Source organism: Camponotus vicinus, unplaced genomic scaffold, assembly GCF_025532165.1.
Source record: "Camponotus vicinus isolate PSW18456_S1 unplaced genomic scaffold, iyCamVici1.0 SCAF_14, whole genome shotgun sequence".
In the NCBI taxonomy this organism is placed as follows: domain Eukaryota; kingdom Metazoa; phylum Arthropoda; class Insecta; order Hymenoptera; family Formicidae; genus Camponotus; species Camponotus vicinus.
In genome coordinates this window covers 2589505-2603371 of record NW_028141950.1, presented here as the reverse complement: position 1 = coordinate 2603371, position 13867 = coordinate 2589505, and the positions used below count along the sequence as shown (strand labels likewise).

Here is a 13867-nt window from a genome sequence, read left to right as displayed (position 1 = left end):
ATGATTCAATCTCAATTTAACAAAATTAACTTACTTTTGAGTAAAAGATTGCAAATTATAATTTTAGATTGTATAAATAAAAAATTACATTAATGTACAAAATATCCTAGTTCAATTCTTCCAACCGCAGGTATATGAGAGAAGCAATAAGAAAGATAAAAACAATATGTAGATAATAGATTTAAAAAATTCAGAACAAATTTAAATTCTAAAAGCAGAATACTATATTTCACTGACATAAAATCGTTAGTAATGAGTTCAAAAAATTTTTATATCCCGTTTTAATTAAAAGTTTTATTATATATATTTAGTGTAATATCTTTTAGTCAAAATCGGATTCTTTCAATTTTATGATTCCATAATTTTGCTAGAAATAAATACCATGAACAACAATTTTTTTTTATTATTTTATACATTTTTATATATTTATATACATATATATTTTTTATAATTAATTTTACCGATCAAGCAACGAAACATATTAGGTGTGCACATATTATCATTTAGAGATAAACTGTGCAAAGAAGGGACAAGATACATTTTCATGCCGTTATGCGGCGTGCATATTGAGTTTCCATTCGTAATTAAAATTTGTTAGCGATCGTGGTAATTATTGAAGTTTAGAAAAAAAATATGTGTTTATTATATCAAAATCGAATTCGACTTGGTTTGAGAAACTTCACGAGAGAGTTCCCCATTTATAAAAATTGCCGGAATATTTAATTTATTATTTTGAATATTATATTTATAAATTGTATATATAATTTTCAATTTTATTAATGCATTAAACGATTCTCGAAGAGCCAAGATAATCTTTCATTTTTTTCTTTTTCTGTTTATCACAGAAATGTTTGCTATTTTTGGCGGGATGTTGATTTTTCTTATTTTATTTCATTAATTGTTTAATTAACTTTATAATTTTAATTCTATTTTTTAATTTTTTTATCTTTTTTATTTTTTTTCCTTCTCGTTATTACTATTCCTCGTTCTGACTTCGGTACGGATGAGATACTATTTATTATGATTGTATTAAAAAAGAGAGAGAGAGCATGATCTATTATTTTTTTCAATAATTTAAATAAATTTGAAATATTTTACAATCAATCCTAGAAAAGTTTTAAACTTGAAATATTCTTTTAAGTATCCCTTTTAAACGATATATTAGCCACTTTATTTTGTCGTCGTATAATTTTACGGAAAGAAACCGATTAAGCTTGTACAATTCTACGAGATATCTAACGACGTTTTAACCGCACAATTCGGACATTATTATTATATAAACTCATATCCTGGTTGAACACGAATAATTCAGAAACTTTCAGATCATTAAGCATTTGACGCGATAAAAGATAATTGAGTTGCTACTATTAGAAAAAAAATATCAACAATTTTCATTCAGTTAGAAATTTTCCTCATTTTTACAATAGATACATAGATTGTTATTTAAACATTCAGACAAACTTGTGAGATATTGATAATTAAAATGATAAGGAAAATTTTTGTAAGTTATAGAACTGTTAAAGAATGAAATTTAAAGAGAAGAATAAAATTATGGTGACTGTGTAAAATCATCACAAAAATTGTTACTAGTAATAAGAATTTTAATAAACAAATTGTGTCCTTATAGCTGTAAGAACACTGACCGTATTATTTCTTTAATTAATATGCGTTGGTCGACAAATTTGTGACAATTAAGCCACTTAATGCAGATATACACGTTTGACATTCACACACATGTGGGTTTTTTTAAAGAACCAAGTTAACCGGGGTTAATGGAGAAATGACTGTACTCTAGCAGCTTTAATGTTTAACTGGATTTATCGACATATAATCGACGTATAATTCTTGATGAAACGCGCTTTCTCTACAACTATGAGATTAATTAAACAATTATACTTTAATTATTTATGTAGCTGAAATAATTAAATAAAAACATTAACATTACGTATAAATTTTTTTATCTGAAGAGATTAAATAAAGATTTCGCTCTTAACGTTTTCTATACTACATCCAAAAGTAGTTGGAGCTTTTAAATATGACAGCATCATTATGACACATATATCGAGGCATCCGAGTGTTTTCCGTGATATGTAAATCGCGGCTTGGGTGATGATTTTTCGATGCCGCTCGATAGTGCGTGTCGTTTTTCAACGGCCTTACAAAGCATTATTGAAATAATGCGAATTGCGACATATCGCTTCGCGCAGCGTCAGTTTTAGTGATTTGCATAAATAATTAAACAATCTGTTGACGCGGCGCTGCATATCACATTTGAATACGATTTATGATTCCAATAGTTTCCTGTAGTTAATGTAATTAAATGTAAAACCTACTACAAGAGATCTCAACATTATTATAACTTAATTACCAAAAAATTATTTATTGAACTTTATCTAGCTATGTATTTTCTTTTTTAACGAAATAAATATTCAATAAAGTAAACTTTTTGCAGAAGGAGAAGCAGAAGAAGAGAAAAAATATGAAAAATGCGACTAAAGCAGCCGAAGCTGTAATTGATACTCTAGGTTTTACTTCGAACAGCCGGTCCGTTGCTAGAAAAAGATGCTGTCGATTTACTTCTGTCATGTCGCGCTTAAAATTGCAGATTACAGATGGTTAGTTTTCCGTTCAGTTCTACGTCGCGACACCGCGTTCACGATGTAACGTTTGGCGCCGACATCCCTTCTCTCCTGGTGGACAACAAGCGGCTTGAAAGATTTTACCCAAGTCTTCGAGCAATACGATAGTCGTTACGCTCGAGCCGCCAGTTCTGCACGACCTGCACAAGCAAACGCATTTTCCAAGTTTGTAACGCGAGTGCGAAACGCGAGTTCGAGCGCTTGAGCTTTTCCCCTTCAAATCGGCAGGATATCCAAAATTTTGCTTTCGTAAGCACGAGTGACAAATTCTCATTAATCGATAGATTAGTGATCAATCTTTGAGTGGTTTTATGCGCTACACAGTTCGACTAATTCGTTTTAATGCGCGAATCAAATTGAATTTTTTTTTTCTGAAGCCTGATTTTTTGGTGATAAATCAAAATTCTTCAATAACTTTGAAATTAATTAATAATTTCAATAATTTTAGTTATTTGAACCATAAAAAATGAAATTATACACGTGATTTTATATAAATTATATAATTTATTATTTCAATATTATGTTTTTTATATTGTATTTTATATTCCAACTTTGAAATCTTTCAAAATAAAATTTCAAATAATAATGTTAATAAAACAGATTCTTTCACATATTTAAGGATTCAATCTTTTTTCGCACAAATATGAGATATACATTATCATTTCGTTCAATTTTTTAAATTTTAATAAAAATTAAAAATAAAAACTAAATCATTTATCTTTTAAAAATAAGAAAGAAAAAATTGACGGTCCATGTGATAATCAATCAAAATTTATAAAAAAAGGGAAGGCTGATGATCGTGATGAAAGGATAAAAGAACGTAATAAAATTCAAAAACAATAAAATTATATATTCATTAAATTAATTAGATGGAGATAAGCACATAACTGTCTCAACAATAATTCGAATGCAAAAACGATTATACGTACGTTTTGATCATTATCTGATCATTTTCAATGTCGAACGACTGGATTCGAAAAAGACGGAAAAAAACATGATATAAAGCGATATTAGTAGGGCAAGCGATAAAAAGAACTGAAAAAGGTTGCGTAAACATCGATGAACGGTCGGATTTTTAAATTTATCTTTTATTATCTTTTATTCTATAAATAGTAAAAAAACAGGTATGAATGAAGGTATAATGAACAATTATAAAGAGCCATATGTTAGAGATTTCCGTGCTAAATTTATATATATATTAATACACGTTGAATATATAAATAAAAACATATGTTTCAAAGCATTGATTTTGGTCATTCTATTACAATCGCACGAAAAATTATACCACACGCAATGTTACATTTTAAAACATCGAAAGATAAATAATAATATAAACTTATATCTCTAAAAAATACAATAAATATAGTTATATATAAATCTCCTATTCAACATATTAATATATATGAATATGAATAGTACGAAAATTTAGCGTATGGTTTTTTACATTTTTGTCTTTTATTGATAAATCTTATCAATATTTCATAGTCAAATTATAAAGTCTACTTGAAATTAACAGCAAAATACAATAAATGTTTTATTCTTTATTTGCATTCTTACCGAAGATTAATTCATGATAAGCAATAAGTTTCTTTCTTAACTTGGGGATGTAAAAAAATGCACATATCTTGAAAATTACAACAGCATGTTACAGCTTTGGTATGTAGCACAAAGTACAGAATTAAAATCGTCTACAAAAATCTGCTTAAATTGCCAGGTGTGACTGCGAGCTGACGCCACTTGCGCGATTTCCGCACCCCAATCATAATTAGTCCGCAACAAGCATGATAACTGTAATAACGCGGTAATAATAGTGAGGAAAAGTTGCAAGGAGAGTGATTTTAGGTGCCGATATTTTCTGCACCCTCCGTAACGGCGTTCGCCTTCAGTCTTTTTCCGTTTTCTTTTCTCCTTCTCTCTATTTTAGTTCAACGTCCTATCTTTCTATATGTGTGATATTAAATACTTAAGCAAACATGGCATCGCTACCTTTCAAGGTTCGAAATACTAACATAAATCATTGCGATATCAAGTATGTCATAATGAAAGATAACATAAAACATTGCTATATTTTAAAAACTGAACTAATGACGTTTGTTCATCTAAATGTCATAGTAGAACTTTACTTAAAAGAATTATAACTTTACTTAAAAGAAGTAAAGGAACTTTACTTAACATCTTAAATTAAACAAATATGATAGATGTAGAAACTTTGCCTCCTAATTACAATATATCAAATTATAGACTATATATTCTACATGTAGTATATATATTCTATTTATAGTATATATAGGCTATATATATTATATATAGTCTATGTATAGTATGTATATTCTAATTGTTTGCTGCCAAAATTTAGAAAAATCGACAAGATGGAATTCATTGTATTTAATTTCATTTCGTTTATTAATTGGACTGGACTTGTCATCATGTGAATTGATCAATTTTCTCGCAAATTTATATATTGTTATTGTGGTCAGTTGACTTTCAATATCCTTATTCAAGCGATTTCTTAAATGCTTTTTATTTCAAAATTTTTCTTTCTTTTATAAAATTACTGGAATAACGTTTATCATCGATTGATTAGATGAAAGTTATAAAGAATATTAAAGCAAAAAAAAAGATCCGAATGGAATAAGAACTCTAAAGCAAAACGATGAGAAAGAATTAAATGACAAATATTTCAATCCAAGTAAATGATAAATTTAATTGTATATTTCATACAATACATGGTATTTAGCAAATTTGTTATAAAATTGTATATATATATATATATATATATATATATATATATATATGTATACAAGTTTATATTTAAAAAATCAATTATTGTAAAAAAGTTGAAATAATAAAGCAATACAATATATTCTATATTCAAAATAATTGTAGATTATGATGTATTATTAAATGTATAAGATATTATATGTTCGAAACTCGTCGAGCATTAGAAAATTAAGACTCGAGTAATTGCCCTCGATTAAAAAAAGAGTCGAGGGCCCGACCTTTAATTCGGCGCCCTTGGCAGCCGATAGCGAGATATCTCTTTGTCAGCGCAAATCCAAAAACAACGCTCGTCCTTCTCGAAAGATCTAATAAAACAAAGCACGTTAGATCGTTAAATTTTAAACGTTATCTCAGTAACCGTCGAGTGCTTGAAAAATCTGTATCTTTTGAGAAGGGCTTGAGTATAAATTGACACGATCGGAGAGCGCTGCGCCTTTTATCTAAAAGTCTCCGATGCGCTCATTTTAGCTCTCCGAATTTAAAAACGTGCTTTCCGTTGCTCGCGGAATAAATCGATTTTCCCCGTTGCTTGCGGATTCTAAAACTCAGCTCGAATTTCTTTTTCGATCTTTCTGTATTTGTTAATTAAAAGACTTTTTTTGCTCGGTCGCCATTATCGCGTGCCCCGCTAATTTCGTCGCTGGCTGGGTGCCGACCGGAGTTTTCGTCGCGGGTTGAAAAACTTATCGCTCTTAAAACAATACCGTTTCTCTTTTTTTTTGTGTGTATGTGCTTTATTGTGATCGTGAAGAATAAAGAAAAGTGTCTTGTGACATTAACATGACTCGTGTAAATTTTTATTGCCGGGTGATCTATTATGTAAATTTTTATTGCCGTCGTGCTGTCCATTGCTCCGGTCGCAATATTTAACATTATAACTTATTTAAATGTGAATTAAAAGAAGAGTATGAATGATATGTGATTCGAGAAATATTAAGAAAGAGAATTTTTACTTATTTCTTTTAGAAGAAGAATTAATTACATAGCCTCTAGAAATAAAGATAAACTCTGACATAATATGTCAGAGTAAAGTTAAAAATTATATATGTATGCAACACACATACACAAAATTGTGATATATATACATTTATAATATCTGTATTTGTTGTGCAGATTAATGTTGTGAGATCACTCCTTAAGTAACATTTATGAATACTGTAACTGGCACGTCATCGAAGCAAAATTATATAATTTATAAATGATTGATGAATTATATAATATGCAAATGTATTTATAGATTTATGTATATATATAAGAATGTATTACAATTTATTTCCACTTTTACAGTAATCAATTCTTCCTCCATACTTACTCTTCTTCGATCAATTAAATTCAACATTATTGAACATCTTAAGATTTTTTTTTATTAATATGAATATTTTAATTTCGATTTAATTATTTTCTCACTATTTTATAAAATAAAAGATGTTACTTTTACAATTTTATTCTGGTGAAAAATTCAATTTCAAGGTGTTTTTAAGCGATTTCTCCATCTTTTTTGCTCTATATAATCATCTATATCATTATCTATCTGAGACACATGCGAGAAATTAGAAATTAATCTATTTTAATGAGATAAGAAAAAGTATCGGTAATTATTCATATCGAAGCATTATATGAAATAACCTGTCATCAAATCTGCGATTGTGAACAAGTTAATTCCAGTTCCGTTAGATAAGACAAGATGCAGGTACAATCACGATGAGTAGTAATAATTAAGACATGGATGGAAATCTGTTTTATTTTGATGCGCGTTTGTTTTTTATGCGTGTCTATAGATCAATTTTTTAATGATCAACAATAATTGTCCTCATTAATTATTATTAACTGTCCCTGTCATGTAATCTAGTTAGCCTTGTTATGGTATTGCGAGTTCAGGAATGTCCGTTATTGCGAGAAATAATTTCTTGTCAGAGGTGAAAGAAGTAGGAGAATAGGTGAAAGGAGGAGGAAAAAGGTGGGAGAAGGGAGATTAGAAATAGAGGAAAATATAATCACTCACATACTAATATGCACATATACATTAATATGTACATTGATATGTTTTATTTATCCGATAAATATCTTTTGTCATTTATGTTACAGATATATCCGAATAGCGAAAAAGTAAATTAACGAAAGTGCAAGCAGGCAGTGATATGAAGGATACGAAAACTAACGAATATGGTATGTTGATAATAAATTCTAACGCTAATAATTAACAATACTTGCGAATAAATATAACCGATAAAATATAGATTAGGAATTTTAATAGATTGCAACTTTTTAATACTTTGAAATATACCACTGATAAAATTTATAATACTTCTCTATATTTTGAAGAATTTGTATCATATAAAGAATAGAATGATATTCTTTAATTTCATGTAAACAAATGAAATTTTAAGTTAAATTTTAATTGCAAATAATGCAGTAACTGCGATTGACTATTTTTGCAATCGACTTTAGATTTCTTTCAGAAGATTATCCCCGAGAGTCTATTCTCAAACGTCTTCAAAAAGATTAGATTTATTGCTTGCATTTATTTTGGCACGTAGTATGTAACGATCTTAGGATAAATTTGTATCGTACGACGAAGACATGACAGCTTGAAAGGCAAGACTGACCTTTCGAGTCTCCGAAGAAGGATGTCGATGCAAGTCGGAGATCGAAGGTTGTCTTCTTGATGTCTCGAGGTTAGCACGCATTTTATGGTTCACACGCACTGTCTAGCGTTTTTTCTCCTACGAACTGGTTTGGTCGTTGTTTACTGCAGTACACAGTATGTACACCATAGCATGCATCGATCCCTTGTCATTGTATCGTCAAACAATTGTTAGCAATTCGTCGATAGCCGCGTGAAATTCATTTTAATCGTCTAAAATTCGCTTGCATAAAAAAATGCCTGCCCGTATAAAAAGTGAATTAATATAAGCTTAATTTATATATTAAAAGTCTTCCTGCAATTTCACAAAAAGAACGAGAAAGACACTGCGAATGTTCGTTTCCTGATGATATTTATGATTTTAATTTTTTTAATTTTCAGCGAAAAAATTACTAACGTATATTGTAAATTTTGGATAAATTTTTATCCGCGCATATTTTTGTGTAATATATTAGCTTGCGAATTATATTTCAAGCTTACTCATAGATTACTCATTAGAAGTATTTGTAAGAATATTATACATTCAGCTTATATAAATATTTATGCATCATTTGTCACACGAGCAAGCGAGGTTAAATCGTTTATTATGCAGCCGTGCCTGACAACTGCAGCGAACTGATGATTTAATTTCAAATGTATCGTACGTTGAACGAAAAAATAGTAGGATGTTTTTTTCTCATTTAGTAAACTCTTCTTATTAATTCTTTTTATTAATTCCTTGTTAGATTTCATATCCGCGATTGTTTTCATACAATTATTCATACAATTACTCGCGCTTTATAATCATTTTTAGGAAAAAATCTCATTACACATCATAAATTATACTATACAAATATAACTTGTGCGAACAGATATGTATGCAAATGTGTATTTTTCAGACAAATGTGTGTTTTACGATAAACTATTTTATCAATGTAACAAGGAAGCTCTGTCTAAACAAGTATTACGACATTATATCGCTTTCATTAGCATATTTATATGAAAAATAAGTAGCTTTTTGAAAAAAAGAACAATTACTTCATATAATCTCATTGTATTGCAAGGGTGCATTGTTTTTTTCTAAAAGTTAAACAATCATGCACGTTATTAAATGACATAATTGGCGCCCAAAATAAATCGAGGAGCAATAGATTAATGCACGTGCCATGTATATCTTTACGTACTGCATAATGTAACTCATTGCATAATGTAATAAATAATTAATGAGCGTAATCAGAATAATTAATGAGCGTAATTAAATCTCATGTATAAGAAAAGTTGGGAAGCAATATATCATGCAGATAGATTCTGTATATGATAACAAATTTGCGTCATGTGTTTCGTCGCGGATGATATGTCCCAGTTATTAATCACAATAATTTCCTTATCAATTTGTCTTGTCATTTTATAATATGAGAGAATAATTCCTATTCAAATTACGAATCTTTTTACAAGATACAACTTATTTAAGATAGAGTCGAGCTATAATTAAAAAATCTTAATTAATAGATATTTTATCGAATTTACACGAATTTATTAAATTAAATAAATAAATAATCACACTTATTAAATTGCAGGGAACGTGAATGCCAAGCAAATTTCCAACGGTAAGGACGATCATGTCGATTCTGGCGCAAATATCGACGCCGTACAGATTGCGATCGGGAATCTCGGCAAATGGCAGATCATCGTCTGCTTGGCGATTTCTCTGGTCAAATTTCCGGTAGCGTGGCATCAATTGGCGATCGTTTTCATGGCGCCGCATCAAGATTACAATTGCACGGAGCCCACTACCGTCGTCTCCAAGGATCAATGTATGGTCGAATTTAATGGTACCATAGCAAAATGCACGAAATGGGAGTACGACAGGAGAATATTTCCCGAGACTATTATATCGCAAGTAAGTTTAACATGAATTTAAAAACCCAACGCCTACTTTTAGTTTGTAAAACGAAAAACGAACGTTTGTTTAAAAGTTATCTTGCGAAGTAGAAAAAAAAATTATATCGTTTCAGTGGAATCTAGTCTGCGATAGGACGCATTACGCGAATATTCAACAATCTATTCTTATGTTCGGGGTGCTTCTTGGCAACATAATCTTCGGCAGCTTAGCAGATAGGCAAGTTCACATATGACTGAACATTCATAGCCGTGAAACAATTACAAAAGGATAAAGAATATGATATTTTACAGGTATGGCAGAAAAAGACCGTTGATGATCTCCATTGTTCTCCAACTATTATCAGGTATTGGATGCGCAATAGTTCCTTGGTTTCAAGTATTATTGCTGATGAAGCTGTTAAGTGCCTTTGCTACTGGAGGCACGATGGTTACTAGTTATGTTATCTGTAAGTATTTCAATCTTTAAATATACGAAATTACTATTTATGAAGAGTTTTGCAAAGATAAAATAAAATTGTAATATTTGCAATTATATTCATACATAATATTTTTAATTATTGTATTAAGACAAAAATAATAAAAATTATCTTATTTCTTAGAATTTTGAATTATAGATAATTTAACTACCTGTCGCTCTCTGATGTGTAAATTAAAATAATTAACTATGATAATTTATCCGTACAAACGATTCAAATTATACATTCTTTATTTTCGTATTTTTCAGGTATGGAAATAGTAGGTACAAAATGGCGTGCAGCCATCACTGTTTTATATCAAATTCCATTCGGCTTAGGTCACATGTCGTTGGCAGGACTCGCGTTCTGGTTTCGACATTGGCAACAACTACAAATCGCCATTACACTCCCATCTATAATTCTTTTAAGTTATTGGTGGATAGTACCCGAGTCACCGAGATGGTTATTAGCCATGGGAAAGCAGAGAGCAGCATGCAAAATATTGCAGAAGGCGGCCAATATTAATAAAGTGGAAAATGTGGATGTTCCCGAAATAGTCAGAAAACATTGCTTGCATCAAGTAAGAGATAATTATTCAAAATATTTTGATGAATCCAAACGATAGTAATCATTGATTAATAATCATCGATTTTCGATAATTAAATTTGTAATTCAGAGAGAGACGGAGTTACGCGATTCAAAAATTCCGCACTTTTGTATATCAGAACTTCAAGAGATCTACGCTGGATCACAAAGCCTCGTTCTTAGACTTGTTTCGTACACCGAACATGCGAATAAAATCCCTCTCGATTTTCTTCAATTGGATCGTTTGTGGAATGGGTCTGTTTGGCATGTCACAATACATCGGCCAGGTCGGTGGTGATATTTTCATTAATTTCGCAGTATCCGGTGCTATACAGATTCCAGGAAACTTCGTCGCATGGTGGGCGATGAATAAACTAGGTCGACGAATCACTCTCATCTGCAGCAATTCTATAACTGGTGTGGCTTGTATATTCTTAATCGTTGTACCACATGGTAAGAAATTGCACTACGTAATGCAGTATTATTATTTTTCGGTTTATGTGAGTACTTTTAAATAATGATAATGAAGCAACTTTTATAAAAATTTTATAAAAGTTATTAAAAATATATATATATATATATATATATATGTGTGTGTGTGTGTGTGTGTGTGTGTGTGTGTGTGTGTGTGTGTGTGTGTGTGTGTGTGTGTCATATATAATTGAAAAAATATAATTGAAAAAAGAGTCAATTATAATTGTATGGTAAAAAAGATTATAGATGAGATGTCTATTTTTATAGTTACTACTGCACTATATTACTACTATAATGTTAATAATGATAATTTTGTGCGTAGTAATAATAACTTTACATATAATTGCCGCTAAAAATTACTATATATGTATTTATAATTACAACCATTATTTTTTATCAGTATATATATATATGTGTGTGTGTGTGTGTGTGTGTGTGTGTGTTTTAACTTAGTATATTTAAAAAATTTTTTTTCTTATATATGCGTGTGAAATTTCAAAAACATTTCTCTTTCAAAATAATAATTTCCACAAGATAAAAAACAAACTTGCAATTTTGAACAGTGTAGCTCGAATAATTGAAAAGAATTTTTTTTTCTCATAAAATCTTACTTATTGATTGCAATCATATTTCTAAAAGTTGAGATTAATCAATATCGAGAAATGTCTTCTTCTATTACCCTAAATGATAAAAAAGATACGAATGATAATTATCAAACACAACTTTAAATCGACATATTGGTAATATCTATCTCTGTTTTTTAGACGTGGCATGGTTAAGATTGCTTCTAGCATGCTTCGGTATTGTCGGCATGTCGGTGTCGTTTACGACAGCCTACCTTTTCTCCGGAGAACTATTTCCTACAGTCGTAAGGAACATTGGAGTTGGCGCGAGTAGTATGTGCGCTAGAATAGGTTCCATTGTAGCGCCATTTGTAGTGTCCTTGGTAAGTTTAATACGTATTAATTAAAGCGAATTATGTAAACTTGAATAACACTAATTCGATTTATAATTTCAAACGTGAAAATAAAATTTTGGACTTTTAAGCATCCTATATATAAAAAGATCGTCACGACTGCGTTATTTAGTTTCCTAGATTACCAATTGCTGATACTATTCCAGGATTACATCGAATCGTGGTTACCGCCAACTATATTCGGGATTCTACCATTGATCGGAGCCGCATTGTGCTTATTATTACCGGAAACTGCCGGATGTATATTACCTGATACGCTTCAAGACGGCGAAGAATTTGGAAAGTAAGTGTCAAATTTCTTGTCATCCGGTATCCTTTCATAAACTTCAAGTATTACTAATTTCTATATATGAGCATATACTGCATGTAGATAAAGTATTGATTGCTTATTTAATGCATTATCAATTTTCGCATAAAAAATTCAACAAAATAACGCGTAAAAAGATGTTATCTAAAAGGTTTTCTGCATTTTTCTACATATGTGTCAGATACAAATGAGTAATATAATATATGTATATGCTCATAAATAAGAATGCAACATAGAAATCTTTATATTATAAAAATAACATCAAATTTAAAAGTTGAATATATATTATAAACTATAAAACACGCATCGTTTTTCTTATGTGCAGAAAGTATAAGTTGAAAAAAAAACATGGAGATCTCGAAGCAGAAGAGACATTCTAAAAAAAAAAATGATCGCCATAATATTTTAAATATTTCTGCAGCCGAAACAATATTGAATTATTAGTATGATAAGTTTTGTGACAAAAAATCTGGTACCGATAAAAAAAATACATTTTACGATCAATCGTATGTTTTGCGCGATTCTATTTATTATATTATTTCCATAATGTTAACAAAATTAGCACGATTGTCATTGATCATCATCTCATCACATTTGTTATATTGCATTTGTGATATCTTAAATTTCTTATATAATATACATATAATTCAAGACTAACATTTTATATAAGATAAAAATAATAAAAATATACAGGGTGTCCTAGACCACCCGTACACCCCTTTTCTTTCAAAAACTAAGCATTTTAGAGAAAAACGTTTTCGACAAAAGTTGTATGGTTTCGAGGGGGCCATAAGATGGTACCATTGGTTTGATCTTGAAGAGTCATTTGAAGGTCACGTGAAGGTCACTTCAATTTTTTTAAATGGAACACCCTATATATTTTTGCACATTCTTGTAGCTTATCTCGATAGCTTTCCAAAACACTATAATTAAGTACCTTTTCGTTAAGTACTTTTTGAGTTATGAGGCTTGAAATAATTTCTTAATTTTACATAAACCGTAAAAAATATCTTGTAAAATATTCATTTTTCGATTATCTTACCTTAATACTTTTATGTACAAAATAATAAGAGGAATCAATTGGTGTAAAGAAAACACATAGTTGTTTTTAAGAAAAAATATGGA

The 13867-nt window shown here is 29.8% G+C and overlaps 2 protein-coding genes across 5 annotated transcripts in view; one reads left to right on the top strand and one right to left on the bottom strand.

The window, feature by feature from the left end:
* Window positions 1-13867, bottom strand: part of LOC145965536 (beta-galactosidase) — a 115420-nt gene that overhangs the window by 7404 nt on the left and 94149 nt on the right. Inside the window, exon 4 of the mRNA XM_083089186.1 lies at window positions 2578-2779. The gene's annotated coding sequence lies outside the window, so the exon portion shown is untranslated. The remainder of the gene's footprint in view (window positions 1-2577; window positions 2780-13867) is intronic.
* Window positions 2729-13251, top strand: LOC145965537 (organic cation transporter protein). 4 transcript variants are annotated; one of them, XM_083089190.1, is made up of 11 exons: window positions 2738-2888; window positions 7506-7586; window positions 7974-8095; window positions 9621-9943; window positions 10059-10162; window positions 10237-10391; window positions 10670-10980; window positions 11126-11438; window positions 12224-12405; window positions 12582-12718; window positions 13068-13251. In XM_083089190.1, the coding sequence occupies exons 3-11, from the start codon at window positions 8086-8088 to the stop codon at window positions 13120-13122; spliced, it is 1590 nt and encodes a 529-aa protein (XP_082945316.1). In that variant the 5' UTR covers window positions 2738-2888; window positions 7506-7586; window positions 7974-8085; the 3' UTR covers window positions 13123-13251. The 4 variants fall into 4 exon arrangements, with proteins under 4 accessions (XP_082945313.1, XP_082945316.1, XP_082945315.1 ...); XM_083089189.1 differs by having other exon boundaries at window positions 7880-8095; XM_083089188.1 differs by having other exon boundaries at window positions 7869-8095.